This window comes from Salvia miltiorrhiza, chromosome 6, assembly GCF_028751815.1.
Source record: "Salvia miltiorrhiza cultivar Shanhuang (shh) chromosome 6, IMPLAD_Smil_shh, whole genome shotgun sequence".
NCBI classification, from domain to species: Eukaryota; Viridiplantae; Streptophyta; class Magnoliopsida; order Lamiales; family Lamiaceae; genus Salvia; species Salvia miltiorrhiza.
In genome coordinates this window covers 45,011,062-45,030,866 of record NC_080392.1, presented here as the reverse complement: position 1 = coordinate 45,030,866, position 19,805 = coordinate 45,011,062, and the positions used below count along the sequence as shown (strand labels likewise).

Here is a 19,805-nt window from a genome sequence, read left to right as displayed (position 1 = left end):
GCTTTCGACTGCAAATTAAGGTCTAATTTCGACGGGTAACAATTGCAACTACAATATATTGATGTATTTTTAACTTAATTGAAAGTTCAAATCAAAATTTGAATTTTTTTCGATGTTCGTGTATTTTTTTGGGCATAATTAAAAAAAAAAAACATTGATTAATTCTTACTCTGGTTCATCACACCTGATTTAATTTCGACCAGGTTTAACCATTGTCGCTCTCGCTCTACAGAAGCACACGAGAGAGAGGGAGAGGGAGAGAGAGAGAGGGAGAGAGGGAGAGAGAGAGAGTTGAAGATGCCGATAGAGATGCCTCGGGGGCTGCCATTTTCGGTGGATACATGGACGCCGTCTTCCAAATTGAAGAGGAGCCATTTCCTCACCCACGCTCACAAAGACCACGCGCAGGGGATCCTCTCTCACGCTTCCTATCCTATCTACTCCACTCTCCTTACCAAAATTCTTCTCCGCCAATTCTATCCCCAGGCGCGTTTTTTTCTTCTTCTTCTTCATTTGAATTGTTTCCACCCCTTGCCTTTTCTGATCGGTTTATTGTTCGAATTGTTTTTACAGCTTGATGATTCGATGTTCGTTGCTATTGAGGTCGGGCAATCTTTGGTGATTCAGGATCCCGATGGTGATTACGTTGTCACTGCATTTGATGCCAATCATTGTCCAGGTCTGTATTGCCCTTTTTTTTGCATTTCATGCTGTCTGAATTTTGCATATTTCTGTACAACCTGGAAAAGTGATAATCTTTTGCAACATTTTGATGAAGTGATAATTGCGTCCATACCGTTGGTGAGCCTGAAAGGGAATAGATGGAAAAGTAGCATGTCATGTGAATAGAAAGTGATGTCGATATTATTTCATTCTTATCAGATTAGAACATAGCCTTCTTTATATATGTAGTATTATATGTACTAGCAAACTTGTTAATGCAATCTTTATCACATTTTCCCCATTTCTTCACTTGCTTAGAGGTTGATAACTGTGCCCCTTTTTTCCCATTTGCCTCCAGATGTTCCCTCTTACACTCACCTTTGCCTCCAAGTCTAGATGATCTTAAGATTCTGATGAAAAAGAAATGTCACAAGCAATTTTTGTATTTTTATTCAGGAGCGGTGATGTTTCTATTTGAAGGAAGTTTTGGCAATATATTTCACACAGGAGATTGCAGATTAACTCCCGAGTGTTTCCTAAGTTTACCAGACAAGTACATTGGCAAGAAAGGGAAAGAACCAAAATGTCCACTTGATTACATTTTTCTAGATTGCACATTTGGTCAATATCCTTTGAAGATGCCCAGCAAATACTCAGCGAAGCAGCAGGTATACTTCCTTAATCCTCCTTGAATATGTTTCTCTTGGCCGGTGGATATTAGATGGTTTAATATTTGAAGTACCATCTAAAAGCTTAAATGATCCCTTTTTCGATGCTTAAGTCAGTAGATATATTGACTGCACTTTAATGACTGACTGACTGACTACAAATATTTGCAAACCAGGTTATCAACTGTATATGGAATCACCCTGATGCCCGTGCGGTGTATTTGGCATGTGATCTTCTAGGTCAAGAAGAAATACTTGTAGAGGTGTCGCAAGCATTTGGTGAGAAGATATATGTAGATAAAGCCAGAAATTTAGAATGCTTTAACTCGCTTAAACTCATAGCTCCTGAGATCATATCAGAAGATCCATCTTCACGTTTCCAACTATTTGATGGCTTCCCCAAACTATATGAAAGAGCTGCAGTAAAGATAGCTGAGGCTCGTGCCAATTTTCAGCACGAACCTCTTATTTTACGTCCTTCTTCACAATGGTATGTTTGTAATGAGGGTGTTTCCGAGATGGAAAAGCAACAAAAGGCAAGAGTCAATCAAGCTGTCAAAGATATATATGGTGTTTGGCATGTCTGTTACTCAATACACTCGTCCAGAGAAGAACTGGATTGGGCCTTGCAACTTCTTGGGCCGAAATGGGTAGTGTCAACAACGCCTAGCTGCAGGGCTATGGAACTGGATTATGTTAAGAAGCACTGTTTTAAAAATCGACAAGCTTTTGACGACTCTCTATGCAAACTTCTTGACATCAATGCCGTAGAACATTTAGTTCCAGATGGACCAAATAAAAAATTGAGCTCCTCAAATTTGGTGGAGGACATCTCCAATGGCTATGTGGAAACACAATCTGGATCTTTGGTCATATCCACCTACCAGCGGAAAAGGTTGAGTTTATCTCCCCCGGGCAAAAGACCTTTGGTCACATTATTTGGACAAGCGAGGCTTGGTCTCCCCTATTTGGCATTCCCACATGAATCTAAAGATGCATCAGCCATTTGTAATTCCGAGGAGAAAGAACTAATTGAAACAAAAAATGTTTCTTTTCAGAAAGAAAATGTTACTGTTGAGAATTCTGAAGAGCAACTGGTAGCAATGAGACAAAGCAAGTTTGCTGGAACAAATTGCAGTGGGCCTAACAATAATTATGATAAGGAGGAGATTTCCACAAGTAGTTCAATGGCGAAATCAGCAGCAGAAACAAAAAATGTGTCATTCGAGAAAGAAGAAGTTGCTCAAGTGAATGCTGAAGAGGTATTAAAAACCAAGAGAAAAATTGATTTTACTGAGACAAATTCCACAGAACTTGCTGCTACCTCAACTGTGAGCTCATCGAACAGCTATGGTGAAAACTTAAGAAGATTATACAGGCCTATGAATGTGCCAGTGCGTCAGCGCCTTCCCTCCCTTGTGATGCTTATGAAGGCCAAAAAATCTGCAAGGAAGAGGACTTAAAAAAAGCTTTTTCCACAAGAATCTAAATCCTTATTTTGAAATTTCAAGGCTGGCTATCATTTGCTCATGCTTGTTGTTTTCAAGGAACATCTTTCAACAATGTAACTTTGAGTTGTGTTGTTTAAATGGCTTTTTAGCCTGAAAAAGAAGATAAAATATCAGGTATACATGAAGCTTTATACAACTTTTCTCATATGTTCAACATTTTCAGTTTCTGGCTTAATGGATTGACACCAATAGTTTGATTCTTCTTTGTATACAATTGCAGATAGTCTGCTGTTTGTCAGTTGTTCATGTATATGTGTTTATACCACCAATGTATAAACCCTAGTGTGCTTTTGCCATTGTGATAAAACTTAATTCCAGTGTTCTTTTCTGTCATAAAAAAATGCTGTTACTTACTCATGCAAAATTATGCTGACACATCATATATTTCTTGGTACAGTAATTTTTTTCCCACCTTCTGAAACAAAAATCCAACTTCACTTTTGGACGTTGATGGTAATCGGATCATTTTAGCCTTTAAACTATGGGGCTGGTGATGATTAAGCTTTTATCTTTTATTGGTGCATGTTGTTGACCCCTTCTCTTATATAGTAATTTTTCCTGCTGAGTAAGATACTTCCCTTGGGTTGCTTGCAAAACCTGGGGGCCGCTGATATTTATTATTAGGCATCTTAAATATATTTATTAGATTGTCATTCCTTATTTTCTAATTCCCTAAGATGGATTTAGATCCACACCTCATAATGGTTCCAGAATCTTTGTGATCTTGATTACATTCTCCTTTCTCTGGAAAGGATTTACATATTGATGTTAAAGTATTAGTTACTGCCTTTTACTTGAAAATTTCTATATTGTCACTACTTTCTTGATATTATGTGTGAAGTCCCTTCAGTAAGAACTGCATGGTTCACAAGGTCACTAGGTGTTGGATTCTCTTGGAATGTGTTTTTAAGGAGCTTATAAGCTCAGCCAAACCTCCTCTTAAAAGGAAGCAGTTAGTTGGTTTATGCTTAAACTGAGTATCTTTCTGATGATACCCCAGGATTGACAAAATATGAATATGTGGATATGTATCTTATTCGTGTCTACAATACTTGAATTTCCTGGATGGAACAGTCAGGATCTAAATCCTTTTTTCTTTTACTTGTCCCTTTCTGTGAGATCTACAAAAATGTACTGGCTGAAAGAACTATCTGTTATTAGATCTACAAAAATATACGGGCTGAAGAATGAAATTGACTGGAAATAAGGGAGTGACCTATACCTCAGAACTTAGATACGTGCATCAAGTTTTAGTCCTGACCATTTGCTTATATGCAGAAGTTCTTTCTGTTCATTAATGAGTTTTTATATGGAAAATGTTACAGGCCAAGTATTAAAGGAACAACAAGGGTACTTGGGGAGCAATTGAATCATTTTCAATCAAATAATTTCCTCCCATGAACATGCCTGCTACCTCCAAATGGTGGAAAGGATGCACGGGGTTGCAAATATTGTTTGCTAATGGAAACTCCTCTAAGGTACTGGAAAATGAGTAGATAAGTTTCACCTTTAGGTGTTTAAAAATGAAAATAAAAAATAAAAAGAAAATAAAAGAAGTTTCATCTTTAAAATCCATTTTATGACCATAGCTTATATCAAATCTCTTCATATAGTTATTTATTTATGGAGTTTGTTGCTATTCTCAGAGAACTCAGCGATAGGATGTTAGGCTCTTAATAAATTTAGTCATTAAAAGGTAAATGCAATGAATGATGTAGTATATCAAATTGTTTCAGGATTTCTCTTAGAAGATGGTGGCATTTTTTCATTTTTCTTAAAATGTCTTGCAATAATACTTGACCTAAATTTTCTTCATGCTCCTGTCTATCATTTCCTGAAACGGCTGTGACAGATGCCGCCTCTTTTTAAAAAGAGAATTTACATTTACTTCCCAGATTGCGCAGTATTAACTCTTTTGGGTTGTTTGATATATTGTTGAAAAACAGACAAGCAATCCAGACCTGCAATTAAAAGAGTTGGGCTGACCAACTTTTTCATTTCTGTAACTTGCTTTTTCTTTTGTTGGCGCAACAATAAATAACATTTTGAAATCCACATGCACCAACAACACACTCATAAAGCAGGTTTCTTGCACAGTGGTTTTAAAACCTCGCGACTGATTTTCCTTTTATTTCCTTCTGTTGAATTATATTGTGAGATAATAAAGTGGTGGGTGCTTCAATGTGTTTTCTGGTTCACATAGAGTTTGTCCCTTCTGGGGATTTAGGAATAAAAAATGCTATATAGTATTAAATTTTGCAACCTATGCATTTCTTCGCATTATATTTCGGAATTGATTCCTTTGGCTTGTCTAGGGATAAGCAAAGTGAGCGCAAAGAACAGAAACTCATTAATTGTATTGACTCACGGAGTTGAGTCATTTACGATGCTAGAATACTTTATCGTCCGTTACATGTGTTGACAATGAAACTTGATTCAGTGAATAGTAGGTGTGATATTTATGTAATCCGTCCAAATTGACAAAATCAGTTTCAGATTATTACATCTCTCCAGCTATGCATTGATGCATTTCTTTTACCTTCGTCTCCTATAAATTTCAAATCAAACTTTCGGAAGCCGCAGAAATAACTAGTCATCTTTTAAGAGGCTCTAATTTCTGCAATGGCGACCTTGAGAACAAGTGGCAGAGCAAGCCAGAGAAGAAAGGGCTGCAGAAAATGGCACTGGACACACGAGGAAGACGAGCTCCTAAAAACCCTTGTCCAGATGCATGGTCCAGCAAAGTGGGATCACATTGCAACTCATATCGAAGGGAGATCAGGTATTGTTTCCCTTGTGTCTGAGACTTCATCAAAGGCGTTTCTGTATTATGCATGTCAGTCACTTTCAGTTTTCTAATGCTAAGAGATAAGGTCTGTTTTCTGGTTTCCTCATAGGGAAGAGCTGTAGGATAAGGTGGCTCAACCAATTGCACCCGGGAGTTGATAAGACACCATTCACTGTAGAAGAGAAGCGAAGGCTCCTTCTGCTTCACAACGAATTTGGAAACAAGTGGTCTGTCATCGTCAGTTACTTCCCTGGTCGAACAGATAACCAAGTGAAGAACCAGTACCATATACTAGCAGGGAGTAGGAAATCCACACCCTCATCTTCCAGCAACGATCCCCATGTCCGTCTGGACAATGGATCTAGAGGTTTGTCTCAAAATCAGAGCATATCAATGGTTGGCTCACAGTTTTCTGATGTTACCAGTCGAGGAACAAACTATCATGGCTCTGCTCCCTTGGTGAGTCCGATGCCTGGCAGGGTAGGAATGAGGCCTTCATTCATTGGTGGTTCCTCTTCTGTCTATGGCAAGGGTGAAAATTTCACCCAGGTCGGGCCGCCCTCTTCCACCCTGAGCAGCCTTGGTCCTCGCCCACATCAGAGAAAAAGCTACGGGAGTTCCATGATCTCGGATGCGAATTCTGCAGGTCATGAATTCATCGACTTTTTAGGTGTTGGGGGTTCCGATTAAAGAGTGGTCGCAGTTTGTTGTTTTCTTGTTATGCTTTGCTCACCGTGCTCTCGTATTTCGTCTATTCTGGAGTTGTGTGATGATCAGCCCTTATGTTCGAATTTTCGCCTTACGGTGAAGTTTTCTGACAGTTTGCTGGTAAGTGGTAAGGACTAAGGACTCCTTCGGTTAAATCTAAATAAATTTTCGTATTTTGATTCTCAGATGATTTGATTAAGTGTGGTATTAATTATGGTTTCATTTTCAGTGATAAGAAGTTTCTACTGTAAATGAGCATGTGTTTGATTTAGTAGACTTTTGGTATTTACTTGAATGTGAGGAAATTGTTGCTTTATTGGTGCATTTTGGCAAAATTAATTTGCCAACAAGGGAGGTTTGCCATTTTCAACAAAAAAGAAAACGAAAAAGAAAAGACTCGAGTAATCGTAACTCGACATATTTGATTTTATTCATAGTCAAGTTGTATTAGGAGTTTGTTTGCTTTAATTAGCAATGTGTTTATTTAGATAGGGGTATCAAGAGCTAATATACTTATACCCGTTATCGTTTTGATTATTAATTTGAACCTATTTAAATTTATAAATATAAATTGTTATAAGAATTGATTATTTGTCTCAATAAAAATCGAAAACTACAAAGGTAATATTAATATTTCATCCGTCCCTTCAAATTATGTCTTTATTTCTTTTTTGGTACGATAAATCTAATGAAAATCCATTGTGAAATTCTAAATATTTTTAAAATATGAATAGGAAATCCTAAAATTTCCACGTAGAATAATATTAGTATAATATATATTTTTAAAAAGTAATGTGAAAGTGTTTTATTGAAATGATAAGATGATTTTTTTAAGGCGAAAAGTGAATAATTTATTCAAATATGAGTGACCAATATCAAGAAATTCCGATGAAAAATTTGACTTTCAAATCATTAATTTGTGATAACGTGGAATAGAGACTATGGAGTATTTATAGATATTGAAAAAGGAAAAAAATGCCAAAAGATACGTTGACGGGCTATTTTTAAAAAAATTAAATTAAAAATGTAACTAAAGGTTAGAATTTTATTATTATTATTATTATTATTAAATGGGCGCGAGTTGAACACGCGCCACATTGTGCTCGGCACCAATGGACCTATCTAGTACGAGTTTGTGCGGCACGCCAGCGCACGACTCTCCTTCGTCAACTGGGTCCAGCACGCTAGAGACTGCACTGTAGATGCTCTTATTAACATTGAAGAAGACAACAAATTTTTTTGTATGGCCTTTTTGATTTAGCATTATTGATTTGATTACGATTTTCAATAAGTTATGAAAGAAAAATATATATAGGCCAACTTATACGATCGAATTGCACCCCAGAAACACTAACTCAATTTGTTTTTTTGCGTTCAAATACTAAACTTAAATGTCCTAGGTTCGAATTTTATGTGGCGCGATCTTTAAATTTTTTTATTTAATATTGTTAATTTATTAAAGAAAAAATTGAGTGTTGAATTTAACAAAGTGGATTAAAAAAAAAATTAAATATTTAGTTTTTTAAAACCGGACTGACATGTGACAGTGAGATAGGTCTTTTCCAAATGAGAAGAAGTGAAAAACTGAAAAAAACGAAGATTTTTTTTTTTTTCTTTTGTAAAGCGAAGAAATAAATTTCTTTGGAAACTTAAAAGAGAGAGAGAAAAAGAAAAGGAAAAATGAGAAAGGTTTCTGCTTGAAAGATCCTTCACCCCCTCAAAAACCCCTTCAAAATTTTCAGCCCTTCAACAAAAACCCTCTCTTTCTCTCACACGCACACAAGCACACACGCACACACGTACACACACTGGTATGAGTGTTATTTACCATGGAGCAGCTGTAAGTTGTCTTTTCCCAAACACAACTCCTGATTATAATTTTTAGGATTGTCTATACCTCTGGAGAAATTTGTGTTTCTGATTTTCTTTTGCTGCGTGCTTTCCCTGTGTTGATACGTCCATTTTATCTTGTTTCTTGTTAAGATTGTTTGTAAATTGTGCTTTTCTGATTTGTTGTGCCGCGAAAAAATTGTATCTTCGTGATTTACTTTCTCTTTTTGCTGGTGACTGTGGTTGTTTATACTCTTGATTTTTTGTTTAATTATCTTGATTCGATATTTTGAGGTACCTGAACCATTTCTTGTAGCTTCATTTACACCTCTGCTCATCTTTGAAACTAGGTAATAGATAATGCCTAATTTTTCTAACTGTGTATATTCTCTTTATTTTAATTTGTTATTTGTTGCAGTTATGCGCAGTGAATGCTGCCCGTTGCTTAATCACACAATTTTAGAAGTTGAAGGGTTAAACTGAAGCAGATGGATGTAATTGAATCTATTGATAATCTCCCAGTGCAAGATCCCCCTGGAGAAGATTTCTGTTCAGCTAATTTGGATTGGTTCAAGCTTAGAAGTGCAGAGCGATGTGATGATGTTGCTCTTATACCATATGATCGGGTTGATGCCTTCATAATTGGAGAATGTTCTAATGTCGAGTGCCCAACCAGGTTCCACATCGAGAGGGGCCGGAAACGATCCAAAGGAACCTTAAAGGAATACAAGAATGATGAGTATTTGGAGTATAGGCTGTAAGTAGTCAATTCACTTTTGTTTATGTTCTCATTTTTTTTTTTAATTATATTGGTTTAATCTAAGCATTTAATTATCTCCTTCATTTGGATTTGCGGGTTGATGCTTTCATTTGAAATGACTGTACTTTGTCAATCTTTTGGATGTTCTTATTTAAAATGGCTTGTTTTGGGCTGACACAAAATGAATGTGTGTGTGTGCCTTGGCAAAGTAAATAGCTTCACAAAGAACTAAATTATCTTGCTTTTAGTCTCTGCAGACTCAGCTTTACTTTACCTTCCAAACACAGATTCCCTCCCTATTCCTGGGGAGAGAGACAGTAGGAATATACCGATTTTGGGAGATGAAGGTGACTGAGAGTCACACTTATACTTTCCTCCGAACCATTTGGTGCTCACTCATGGCTTGTTTTTTTATACCTTCATTGGATTTGGATCCAGAAGCTAATGATCAGCTCTACTCCTACATGATTGAGCAAACAAGGTCATACTAAATGCAGAAGGGAAACTAGAAGATTTGTTTATCCATTTATTCACTTAGTTGTTTAGTTTTTCTTGGACTCCACTTGATTCATACATGCCTGAACAAACAACAAAGATTGCCCAATTTTTGCATATAGCTTTTATTACTTATATACTTTTCTGAATAAAAAATTACTACCCACTCAACTTCTACCAATTTGAACACAGAACAAATGTCATACTGAGACAGAAGGTATAGGAAAAGATTTATTCGTCGATCCATGGCATTGTTATTTTTTTTTTTTTTCTTAGTAAATATTAAAAGCCACTGATCCAATTCAACCCCTGCACAATATGGTAAACAATGAAGATCTGTTTAAATAGAAGTGGTATTAGTAGATTTATATTGCTATCTATGATGTGGTTAGACATTTGAATAGAGACGGGCATACTTCACTCTTACATAGTTAGGAAACAAAAAAATACACTGGAGAAGGTAGCTAAGATGATTTGTTTATCTGTCCATGTTTTTAGTTGTTTAATGCTTTGAATGAAATCCACTTTGCCCCCTATACTATATATGTTTAAAGATACCTGTAATAACTAATAACATTGTGTAGATGTTAAATGCAAACACATAGGCAGGAAAATAATATTTTTTACTCTTTCGTAGAATTGCTTGGAAACAGTTACTTTAGGTTTTGATCCGTCATAGTCGGAAAATGTTAAATCTTTATTATTTCACTTCAATGGTTTAACCCTTTTACAAAACCCTGTATGCCTTCTGAAAGAAGTAATTCAATCATTTCGTTGAACTCCCTTTATGCAAGCCAATAAATTTACCACTGTAGTATTCAGTTTCCGAGTCATCTTTCTAATGCTGATGTTAGTTGTTTTTATTGTGAAGGTATTGGTGTTCTTTTGGGCCTGAAAATTATGGAGAAGGTGGAGGTACATTGCCAAGTAGAAGATATCGGCTAAACACACGAAATCGTGCAGCCAGACCTCAATCTATGCGGGGGTGTACATGCAATTTTGTTGTGAAGCGTCTATATGCCCGTCCATCCCTTGTGCTTCTTATATATAATGAGAGGCGTCATGTGAATAAAGCAGGCTTTGTCTGCCATGGCCCCCTAGATAAGGATGCAATAGGCCCTGGTGCCAAGAAGATTCCGTATGTTTGTAGTGAGATTCAACAGCAAACTATGTCTATGATTTATCTTGGTATACCTGAGGAAAATGTGTTGGAGAAACATATCGAGGGGATTCAACGCTACTGTGGTTCTGATCCAAAAGTGCAAACCCTTGCTTCACAATATGTGCAGAAACTTGGGATGATTATTAAGCGTTCCACTCACGAGTTGGATCTAGATGACGAAGCCAGCATTCGTTTGTGGGCTGAACGGAACAAGAAGTCCATTTTCTTTTATCGAGATACATCAGAAAATGAGCCTTTTATCTTGGGAATACAGACTGAATGGCAGCTGCAACAAATGATCCGCTTTGGCCATCGGAATATCATAGCGGTTGATTCAACATTTGGGATTAAGAGACTAAAGGTAAAATATATATATATTAGAGTTTGTTCAGTGCTGCATAAGAATCTGTAATTCATGGCTCTTAAATTATGAGTTACTCTAATTGCAGTACCCATTGTGCACACTTCTTGTTTTTGACTCAAGAGAACATGTGCTCCCTGTTGCTTGGATCATTACTCGCAGTATTGCTAAGCCAGATGTCGCTATATGGATGAAATCACTACTTGATCGAGTTCACTCAGTTGACCCTGGATGGAAAGCCAACGGAATTTTAATTGATGATGCTGCTGCAGAGATTGAGCCCATAAGGCAAAATGCTTTGCTTGCATTTCTTTTCCTCAATCTTTATCTAGCTAGTAATTACAGTTTATTGATTTGGCCTTCTCATTTTTTCAGGGAGATATTTTCTTGCCCTGTACTTTTCTCCCTCTGGCGTGTTCGTAGGTCATGGCTGCGACATGTCGTTCAGAAATGTACTAACATTGAAGTCCAGAGGGAGATCTTTAAACGTTTGGGCCAAATAGTGTACGGCATTTGGGGAGGAATGGATCTTGCTGTTGCTTTAGAAGAACTCTTGCTGGATTTTGTTGATCAAACTTCCTTTATGCAATATTTCAAAGATTCTTGGCTCCCTAAGATTGGTCAGTGACTATGTTCTGTAATACATGCGCGTTTATTTGTCTATATTGTTGTCATTTGCATGCTTTTGCTTGCTTTCTCATGAATCTTTTATGCTGCAGAAATGTGGCTTAAATTAATGAAGACTCTTCCACTTGCAAGCCAGGAAGCGTCTGGTGCAATTGAAGCATATCACGTGAAGCTGAAAACGAAACTGTATGATGATTCACATCTCGGTTCCCTCCAGAGGGTTGATTGGTTAGTTCATAAGTTGACAACTGAGTTGCACTCTAGCTACTGGCTTGACCGTTATGCAGATGAAAGTGATTTGTTTCCAAACGTGAAGGATGATTACATTGCTTCGACGTCATGGCATCGAGCTCTCCAAATCCCCGACACTTCTGTTTCCTTTGATGAAAAAGATCAACTTTTTGCTAAAGTTCTCAGTCAGAAGGACAGCAGCCTAAGTAAACTAGTTTGGAATCCTGGTTCTGAATTCGCGCATTGTGATTGTGAATGGTCATTACAAGGAAACCTATGCAAGCATGTGGTTAAGGTCAATATGATTTGTGGTAATATGCCACACTACCAATCTTCCTTATCATTTCAGTCTCTCAAATATATCTTAATGGATCTCTGGAAGAAGCCAATTGATGATTCTGTATCACTTGACCTGTCAACTGCCTGGACATTTCAAATCCTCGACGAAGTTCAGAAGTTTGTGGAATTGAATAATTCCAATAATATAGGCCTTGTTGTAAACAATATGCCACTAAAGTGGGCGCCTAAGCGAGCTAGAACATCGTCTGGCAGGCAGTCACTAGCTTTGCCAGGAACCACCAAGAATTCTGCTACTATTAGGGGTAGGAAGAGGAAGGGATTGCATCGCCTAAGATGATCCCTTTGTAATTATAGGAACCTGTTATGGAAGAAGTCTGCAGTGTCTGATGTCTTTGATGAGATACTCGATATTTGGTATTCCTTGGAGGCCACAGGATGATAAGAAAAGATGGGAAATGCACCCGTGAGGCTGTGGAGCACGTGGCCGTGGTTGCCAGAGGTAACGAACTCAGGTTGGCCTTGAAATTGCTCTACTTGACAGGAATAAAGAACATGCAGATATTGAAATCGGCCCAATTTTATTCTTAGCCAATGTTCTTGCAGCCTTCATCTTCAACAGTAGCGAGTATCGAGATTGAACGTTAAAATTCCCAACTTGTGCATGGTTTTGCAGGTAACAGAATGCAACCTGTGCCCAGAAGCCTCAAATGTGGTCTATTGGGTGTGTATATCCACAAACCATTTCTTTGCCACCTCTCTCTAGATTAGTGTAAACAGCGAGGGACATTTCTTGTTAGTTTATTGGATTGGAGGTTATTCGAGTATTAAAATTGTCTTTATTTGTTAATTCCAGTCAATCTGAATCAGATTTGATCCAATAGATGTTTGACTTGAGTTGCTTGAGCTTTTCATATTCTTCTTTGTTTGTGTTACTTCTAAGTTTGATTTTACAAAGCAGGTTCTTTTTTAGCTTTTCAGTTATGAATTGTTTGGGATTCTACTTTCTATCTCCCTTTTGGAATGCAAAAGCATTACTTTTTGCCAATATTTGCATAGTTCCATTCACTATTGAATATCCAAGGATGTGTGGATTAATATTAAAGAAAAGCTAAGGCTGAGTAAGATCAAAAATGGGCCCTCAAAATATAGAAATCCCACTTTTCTATCAAAAATGGGCCCTCAAAATATAGAAATCCCACTTTTCTATCAAAAATGGGCCCTCAAAATATAGAAATCCCACCACAGAAAAGTGCCAAGTAGGAGTTTATGAAATGCAGAATTTGCCAATGGGGGAGTGAGGCAATCTCACCTTATCCACACTCCATCCACTACCTTAACCCCACATCACTTGATAAACTGTAATCTCCATCACCCCATTTTCCCATCATCCCCCCAAAAAATCTCTCTAATGGCAGTCATGAATTCTGGCGTTTTGGCTTGCAACTACGCCATCTCCGGCGCCGAGCTCAGCTCGAAAGTCGGCTCTCTGCCGTCCGTTGCCACCCCGGCTCAGAGACTGCCCGTCATCAGGGCTCAGCAGGCTAGTGAATCAGGAAGGAGAGCTGCCCTTTTCGGCCTCGGCGCCGCCCTCTTCACCGCCGTTGCTGCCACCTCCAACGCCAATGCCGGCGTCATCGATGACTACCTGGAGAAGAGCAAGGCTAACAAGGTTTGCTTTTTTACTAAGAGGGTGTCTGGCTGAGTTTGTATTAGGCATCTTATAAGATGTTTGAAGAGCTTATACGATGTAACGTTTCAAGATTATAAGCTCAGGACAACATCATCTATAGGTTTTGCATGATCACGTTTCAAAGATGCAGAGTTTGATCAAGATATTGTTGGTTGATGCAGGAACTGAATGACAAGAAGAGGCTTGCCACCAGCGGCGCAAACTTCGCACGCGCCTACACCGTTCAGTTCGGCACGTGCAAGTTCCCCGAGAACTTCACCGGCTGCCAAGATCTTGCCAAACAGAAGGTTTGATCTCTCTCTCTCTCTCTCTCTATATATATATATATATATATATATATATAGGGAAGGGATCAATAAAGAATGCTAAATGTAGAAGGAAACAACGAAGGCTGAATAATTCAATACATTTACTGAATAAATCACGCGAGCGCATGAACGAAAAATGTACGTGTTTATTCAGTAAAATAACTATTCGTTCGGTCGCGTGATTTATTCGGTAAATTTATTGACTTATTCAGAACGAAATATAGTTACTTCTTCATAGATCCCAACCCTATATATATATATATATATATGGTGTGTGCTAATGTTGCTCAATGCTTTGTTTGTTGCAGAAAGTTCCATTCATTAGTGAAGATCTGGCGTTGGAGTGCGAAGGGAAGGACAAGTACAAGTGTGGTTCAAATGTGTTTTGGAAATGGTGAAATGTATATGAGCTAACTACACTTATTCCACAGCGTGTATCTATTTTGTGCTTCAAGGAATTCATTTTCTGAAATTTCATGCTCTTATTTGTGTCATAATATTTGTTTTCTCAAGTGTATTGTTATTAGATTTCTTAGGGAATCACTTCAACTATGCCCCTTCTTTCAAACACATGAAGGGCTATTCATATTTCATTTGATATAAGCTAAGCAGTGGGAATTCTAAAGATTTCTCAAGAATGTCTCCTTAGTTATGTATAATATGAGCAAGTATGAATGCAATTTCATAGAGTCAATCATTTGACAGTAATCCTATCCCAAAAAAGATAGTATAGTCCCTTTTCTTTAACTTCTAATGTCTATTTCTTGGTTCAATACAAGAATTTCTTTGTTACAAAATGTTGTCAAATGACTACACTGGTAAAAATTACAAAGAATTTTGTGTACTTTCTAAAAAATGGACTCTTGTAAAACTGCAACTCTGTGTACAAGTAAACAAAAAAAAAAACTGCCATAATATGTACCTAATGTTACATAAATAATGGATGAATTGGGTGTTCTGCAAATATATGAAACCAAGAGAGAGAGAGAGGAGCAAACACTAACACCAAGACGAGGAGCCGTTTCGCTGCAACTCCAAGCACGGCATGGGGGTCACCCCGTCGCTGAAACCAGAGATGAACTCACAGCTCCACCTCAGAGACGGCGATATCCCAAGCAGGCTAACGTTTTTCATGCATATATCCTCAAATGGTGCCCCTTCAATGCCTACTAGCGAGGGGGCTTTTCTCGAATCCTTACTCACCACATTACTTATCCGTATCCCTCTCACCAAAGGCAACGCGTTCCGGTCCCATTTCTCATCCGGGTGGTCGTCTGCGCCTCTGCTAAACCTAAAGGGCACCTTAACTCTCTCCATCACAACATTTTGTATAGTGATATTAGTGATGTATCCACCTCTCCCCTTGTCGGTCTTGATCCTCACTCCGGCTGCAGAGTCTCTAACGTACAGATCCTCGACTAGAACATGACTGATCCCACCGGACATCTCGCTGCCTATCCCAATGCCGGAACACGTTGGAGTAGTTCCTGATACTCTTCTTATAGTAATGTTTACACTCGGTCTAGCCGTGGCTATGCCGTATTGGTCCCAACCACTCTTTACCGCTACTAAATCATCACCACTCTCGATATAACAATCTTCAATGCATACATTGGAGCTTGAATCTGCATAAATAAGAATTTTCTACTTAATTTCATTATTTTAGCCTATTTAAAGTGAATGTGAAAATTTGAGTGCTACCTGGATCAATGCCATCAGTATTTGGGGCATTTAGAGGTGCCAAGATTGTCATGTCTCTGATAACAACATTGCTGCATAAAATAAAAAATGCTGGTCAAAATTAATAAAACATGTTCTTTCCATTTTCTTTTGCAAAAAATAAATGAAAACTTATAGTAAGATATCAATATCTATGCTTAATTAATTTAACAAGAGAAGCATCATTCGAAGTTTAGAAGCCGGTATATGCAGACAAAATCTTCAAATGTTTACAAGCATACCTTTTTCCTCATTCTTTAGAGGTTTATCATAAAAAAATTAAATTGTAAATCAATTCCTTTCTATCTTTTCCACTGCTTCGTTCCAACAGTAAAGACACATTATTGCTATTGTTTATGTTGGTGCTATTAAAGTTTTGTATCTTTCTACTTAAAATAAGCAAGAAATGATCTTTAGTGACAAAGTAGCAGGCCTAAAAATATACTTTTCAATACAAGAATAGAATACTATGAAGTCCACAATCACCCATTTCTTGAACTTAAATAACTTTTACCCCAATACCTACTAATATAGTTCATACAAAGACAACATATTTCCACTAAACAATTTTTTTTTTTTTTTTTGCTTTTTATATTTTTTGCAGAAACATGTTGCAGATGAAGTGATACCTGCAGTAAACAGGATGAATGGTCCAAAAAGGAGAGTTGCGAAAAGTGAGGTTTGAGATTAGAATATTGTGTGAGTTAACAAGTTCAACAAGATGGCCTCTTGTGTGCTTCAATGTCCTATTCCACCATAGATCCCACCACATCTTCCCTTGACCATCGATGGTGCCATTGTTACCTGCAAATATACTCGACTTAGATCGATTAATTAGCATCAACACGCATTAATCAAATGCTAATCTCTTTCACATGAAAGCCTATATCATTCGTTAATCCAATTGATTTGCCTAACTTGCAGCATTAGGCACAAGCAAAGATTCAAAAACACCAATTCACCATTTGAAATATTTTTTATTTAGAGGACTCATTATGATATTACACCTCATAATGAAGGTGAAGATACATATGAAATAAGGGAGAGGTGGCATATAGTACTAATTAATCTAGTCAACTAAATAATTATTCCAAACAAAGTTAAACATCACATTGCAAGCCTCCCCTTTCACATTCAACATAGTTGAATTCCATCATTATTCAAAACTTGTGCAAAGCATGAGCTGGTTCAATTATGGCAAACACTTTAATAATGAAGATCATTACTTAAAACACTTTTGAGAATCTTTTTTGTACCTGTAATGACAACATTTCTAAGGGAATTCCCGTGAATGAGGCTAATGTGTCTGCCTCCCTCTCTCTCTCTACCTCTTCCATACGAAGGCAACGCCTCGATGATGGGCCATTCTTCTGGATCCTACTATTCAAATTACTCAACTTTATTAGCATTATTGCAAGATTTATCCCATTAATACACAATCACAAATAAATTAAAGGGCCTTTTGATTAGTATAAAGATAGCATTTTTAGGTTGCTTTTTTCTTCTTGCATCTCTTCAATTCCCACTAATTAAATTGACAATTTGAAGCTTAAAAACTCCATCTTTGTCATAAACTCTCACTTGGGAAACCCCCACATTTAATTAGGTGCCCATGTGCAGCACATAAACTTAGGCATCAAAATTGAGACATGGTAAACTGCAACATAGTATATCACACAAGCAAAGCAACACAAAAAAGAAGGAAAGATTTTCTTTTTTTAAAAAAAATAATATAAAAAATTTAATGACTGTAGGAAAAATACAAAGAATAAATAAAATAAAAACATGTCATAGTAAATGAAATTAGCAGTCACCTGAGATCCCAAAATGACAGCGCCATCTTCGAGAAAAAGGGTGAAATCGCTCGTGATGTTGAAGCTTCCCGTGAGCCACCTCCCCCTCGGAACATTCAGCTGGGCCCCGCCGCCGCCGCCGGATCTCTTCAAATACTCCACCGCGCGGCGGAACGCGGCGGTGTTGGACGTGATCCCGTCGCCCACCGCGCCGAAATCGGCGACGGATTTGACCAGCTTCCGCGGCGGTGGGGCCCGGAAGAGGCGGGAGCAGCTCTTGGGGCCCCCGGAGCCGTCGAGGGAGGGCTGATCGGAGAAGGGGGAGATGGTGCGGGTGGTGACGTGGAGGGCCACGGTGGCCGCCGCCGCGAGCAGAAACAATATGAAGGCCCGCGATGGGCGGCTGAAGCTCGATTTCGCAGCGTTGAATAAAGGGTTATCACCTTGCATCATCAACATCAATATTCTTCTTCATATATATGCATAATATATATACATGCAAGATCATCACATGAATTGTGTGATTGATCTTATTTTTATTTACGTGGGCTAATCCGATGAATATAAATATGAATGATATGATGTGGCTGTGGAGAAAAGGCGAGTTTGGAATTAGGGGAGAATTAAAAGAAATTAGAGAGGGTTTGACGAGTGCATGAGATTGTCTGTATCCGTGTGTGTAAGGAATATATACAAACACCTCACCGCCCAAATACAAACCCCTCTAAATCCAAATCCTAATTTTGTCCATACACAGTACTCCATCCCTCCCTCGAACATCCTTCTCTCTTTCTATTTTGATCCGTCTCCAAAACATCTTTTAAATCTATTTTTATAAATAATTTTACTCATTATTTTTTTTTTTGAGAGAAAGACGTATATATTAATTCAAATCGGAACATACAATATCTAGTAACCATGACGGAAAGTCATGTAACCAGATCATTACATCCGGAAAGGAGAAAGCTCGACTCGCGAGCTCATGAGCGGCCATGTTAGCATCTCACCGCATGTGACAAAAGTTGAAAACCAAAGTTTCTTTTGCATGAACGAACACTTCCCAAAGGTCATCCGGAAGAGACTCGGAACCATTGAAATCTTCGTGAAAAACATGTATAGCAAGAATGGAGTCGGAGAACAAGACAATCGGACCAAAATCATGAAGAAAACAGAAACCAATACCCACCATCATGGCGTGAAGTTCACCAAGGAGAACTGAAGGAGTACTCCCCGCCGTTTGGCAACCGGCAGCAATCACGGTATTACTCTTACAATCTTCACTTTTTGTGAAACTCATTTTTCCCTCATCTAATACAACCAATTTTTATTAAAACTCGCGTCATCCTTTAAAAAGATGTTTGAGTGACAATTGGAATATACTTTTTTTCCAAAAAGATATAATTATAGGTTATTATTAAAAATTTGTTCCAGCATTGACTTTATGGTGATTTTTAAATTTGAATTTATAAAATTATAAATATAAAAATTTATTTACGTTATTCAATTCATAGTTTGGATCAAAATTTTACTTTTAAACATTACTATTTCACTTAAGAGTTTAAATTTTAATCTGATTTAAAATTTGACGTCTAGGATATGATGTGGAGAGAAAAAATTAAATTTAATAGCAGTATTTTTTTTAATTACTAATGAGCCATGTCACCTCTCAGTTAGCCGAAATTTCGATTCAAGTTATAAATTGAACAACTAGTTATTTTGGTTGTTAATTCGAGTTTTAGAATTAAAATTCACAACCAATTTGATGATTCACAATTGAATTGCTAGTGTGGTGAAGGTGATTTCTACCAACACTGATTTTTCTATTTTTATTGGTGCACTTTAACCTGTTTCAATCGGATATTTGACGTTGATAAGTTTAACCACTACGATGCCACGTTTTTCTACATGCTCGTCCTTTTTTTCTTCTCTTTCCTTTTCAACGGTTGTATTTTTTTATGAATGGGGGTGTTTGAAATAAGGTTCTATAGCTAAATGTTAGATCGGGTAAGATATTCAAAAATTCGTGCCTTGTAAGACTGATGCTCGTGCTATTTATAGATTGCATGATCTAGTGGGTGTTTTAGTAATTTTCGATCTTAATACTGGTGGGCATTTTCTTCATTTCATTCCTCTTCCTTATTACGCGTAAGGGCAAAAGGGTCGTTTCTACTTTAGAGCATCTTCCACGTCA

At 37.5% G+C, this 19,805-nt stretch overlaps 5 protein-coding genes across 9 annotated transcripts; 4 read left to right on the top strand and 1 right to left on the bottom strand.

Moving 5' to 3' along the window:
* Positions 1-197: 197 nt before the first annotated feature.
* Positions 198-3,041, top strand: LOC130989938 (uncharacterized). The gene is made up of 4 exons (XM_057914116.1): positions 198-486; positions 574-679; positions 1,120-1,331; positions 1,508-3,041. The coding sequence occupies exons 1-4, from the start codon at positions 298-300 to the stop codon at positions 2,792-2,794; spliced, it is 1,794 nt and encodes a 597-aa protein (XP_057770099.1). The 5' UTR covers positions 198-297; the 3' UTR covers positions 2,795-3,041.
* Positions 3,042-4,167: 1,126 nt separating this feature from the next.
* Positions 4,168-6,523, top strand: LOC130989941 (transcription factor MYB56-like). The gene is made up of 3 exons (XM_057914118.1): positions 4,168-4,320; positions 5,417-5,624; positions 5,740-6,523. Exons 2-3 carry the CDS (start codon positions 5,465-5,467, stop codon positions 6,318-6,320), a joined length of 741 nt encoding a protein of 246 aa, XP_057770101.1. The 5' UTR covers positions 4,168-4,320; positions 5,417-5,464; the 3' UTR covers positions 6,321-6,523.
* Positions 6,320-13,015, top strand: LOC130989937 (uncharacterized). Of its 5 annotated transcripts, XR_009090802.1 has the most exons (7): positions 8,008-8,178; positions 8,587-8,925; positions 10,295-10,946; positions 11,035-11,234; positions 11,322-11,566; positions 11,666-12,616; positions 12,778-13,015. XR_009090802.1 is itself a non-coding variant. In XM_057914113.1 (6 exons), the coding sequence occupies exons 2-6, from the start codon at positions 8,657-8,659 to the stop codon at positions 12,439-12,441; spliced, it is 2,142 nt and encodes a 713-aa protein (XP_057770096.1). In that variant the 5' UTR covers positions 6,320-6,458; positions 8,587-8,656; the 3' UTR covers positions 12,442-13,015. The 5 variants fall into 5 exon arrangements, 4 of the variants coding, with proteins under 4 accessions (XP_057770096.1, XP_057770095.1, XP_057770097.1 ...); XM_057914113.1 differs by lacking the exon at positions 8,008-8,178 and adding an exon at positions 6,320-6,458 and having other exon boundaries at positions 11,666-13,015; XM_057914112.1 differs by having other exon boundaries at positions 7,941-8,178; positions 11,666-13,015.
* Positions 13,016-13,323: 308 nt separating this feature from the next.
* LOC130989942 (photosystem I reaction center subunit N, chloroplastic) lies at positions 13,324-14,574 on the top strand. The gene is made up of 3 exons (XM_057914119.1): positions 13,324-13,773; positions 13,956-14,081; positions 14,411-14,574. The coding sequence occupies exons 1-3, from the start codon at positions 13,513-13,515 to the stop codon at positions 14,498-14,500; spliced, it is 477 nt and encodes a 158-aa protein (XP_057770102.1). The 5' UTR covers positions 13,324-13,512; the 3' UTR covers positions 14,501-14,574.
* Positions 14,575-14,839: 265 nt separating this feature from the next.
* On the bottom strand, positions 14,840-18,331 carry LOC130989939 (probable polygalacturonase). Its single transcript, XM_057914117.1, has 5 exons — positions 17,636-18,331; positions 17,078-17,198; positions 16,451-16,625; positions 15,804-15,874; positions 14,840-15,727 (listed from the first exon to the last, which is right to left on the bottom strand). Exons 1-5 carry the CDS (start codon positions 18,071-18,073, stop codon positions 15,102-15,104), a joined length of 1,431 nt encoding a protein of 476 aa, XP_057770100.1. The 5' UTR covers positions 18,074-18,331; the 3' UTR covers positions 14,840-15,101.
* Between the last annotated feature and the right edge of the window lie 1,474 nt (positions 18,332-19,805).

Bases quoted from the DNA above. Each gene is read 5' to 3' on its own strand.
- LOC130989938 (XM_057914116.1), top strand. From the start codon at position 298: ATGCCGATAGAGATGCCTCGGGGGCTGCCATTTTCGGTGGATACATGG. The intron at 487-573 runs GCGCGTTTTTTT...TTGTTTTTACAG, and splicing joins TCCGCCAATTCTATCCCCAG to CTTGATGATTCGATGTTCGT. The intron at 680-1,119 runs GTCTGTATTGCC...ATTTTTATTCAG, and splicing joins TGATGCCAATCATTGTCCAG to GAGCGGTGATGTTTCTATTT.
- LOC130989941 (XM_057914118.1), top strand. From the start codon at position 5,465: ATGGCGACCTTGAGAACAAGTGGCAGAGCAAGCCAGAGAAGAAAGGGC. The intron at 5,625-5,739 runs GTATTGTTTCCC...GTTTCCTCATAG, and splicing joins TCATATCGAAGGGAGATCAG to GGAAGAGCTGTAGGATAAGG.
- LOC130989937 (XM_057914113.1), top strand. From the start codon at position 8,657: ATGGATGTAATTGAATCTATTGATAATCTCCCAGTGCAAGATCCCCCT. The intron at 10,947-11,034 runs GTAAAATATATA...CTCTAATTGCAG, and splicing joins TTGGGATTAAGAGACTAAAG to TACCCATTGTGCACACTTCT. The intron at 11,235-11,321 runs GCAAAATGCTTT...TCATTTTTTCAG, and splicing joins GCAGAGATTGAGCCCATAAG to GGAGATATTTTCTTGCCCTG.
- LOC130989942 (XM_057914119.1), top strand. From the start codon at position 13,513: ATGGCAGTCATGAATTCTGGCGTTTTGGCTTGCAACTACGCCATCTCC. The intron at 13,774-13,955 runs GTTTGCTTTTTT...TGGTTGATGCAG, and splicing joins AGAAGAGCAAGGCTAACAAG to GAACTGAATGACAAGAAGAG. The intron at 14,082-14,410 runs GTTTGATCTCTC...TGTTTGTTGCAG, and splicing joins AAGATCTTGCCAAACAGAAG to AAAGTTCCATTCATTAGTGA.
- LOC130989939 (XM_057914117.1), bottom strand. From the start codon at position 18,073: ATGTTGATGATGCAAGGTGATAACCCTTTATTCAACGCTGCGAAATCG. The intron at 17,199-17,635 runs GTGACTGCTAAT...TTTGAATAGTAG, and splicing joins CTGTCATTTTGGGATCTCAG to GATCCAGAAGAATGGCCCAT. The intron at 15,728-15,803 runs GTAGCACTCAAA...TTATTTATGCAG, and splicing joins TACTGATGGCATTGATCCAG to ATTCAAGCTCCAATGTATGC.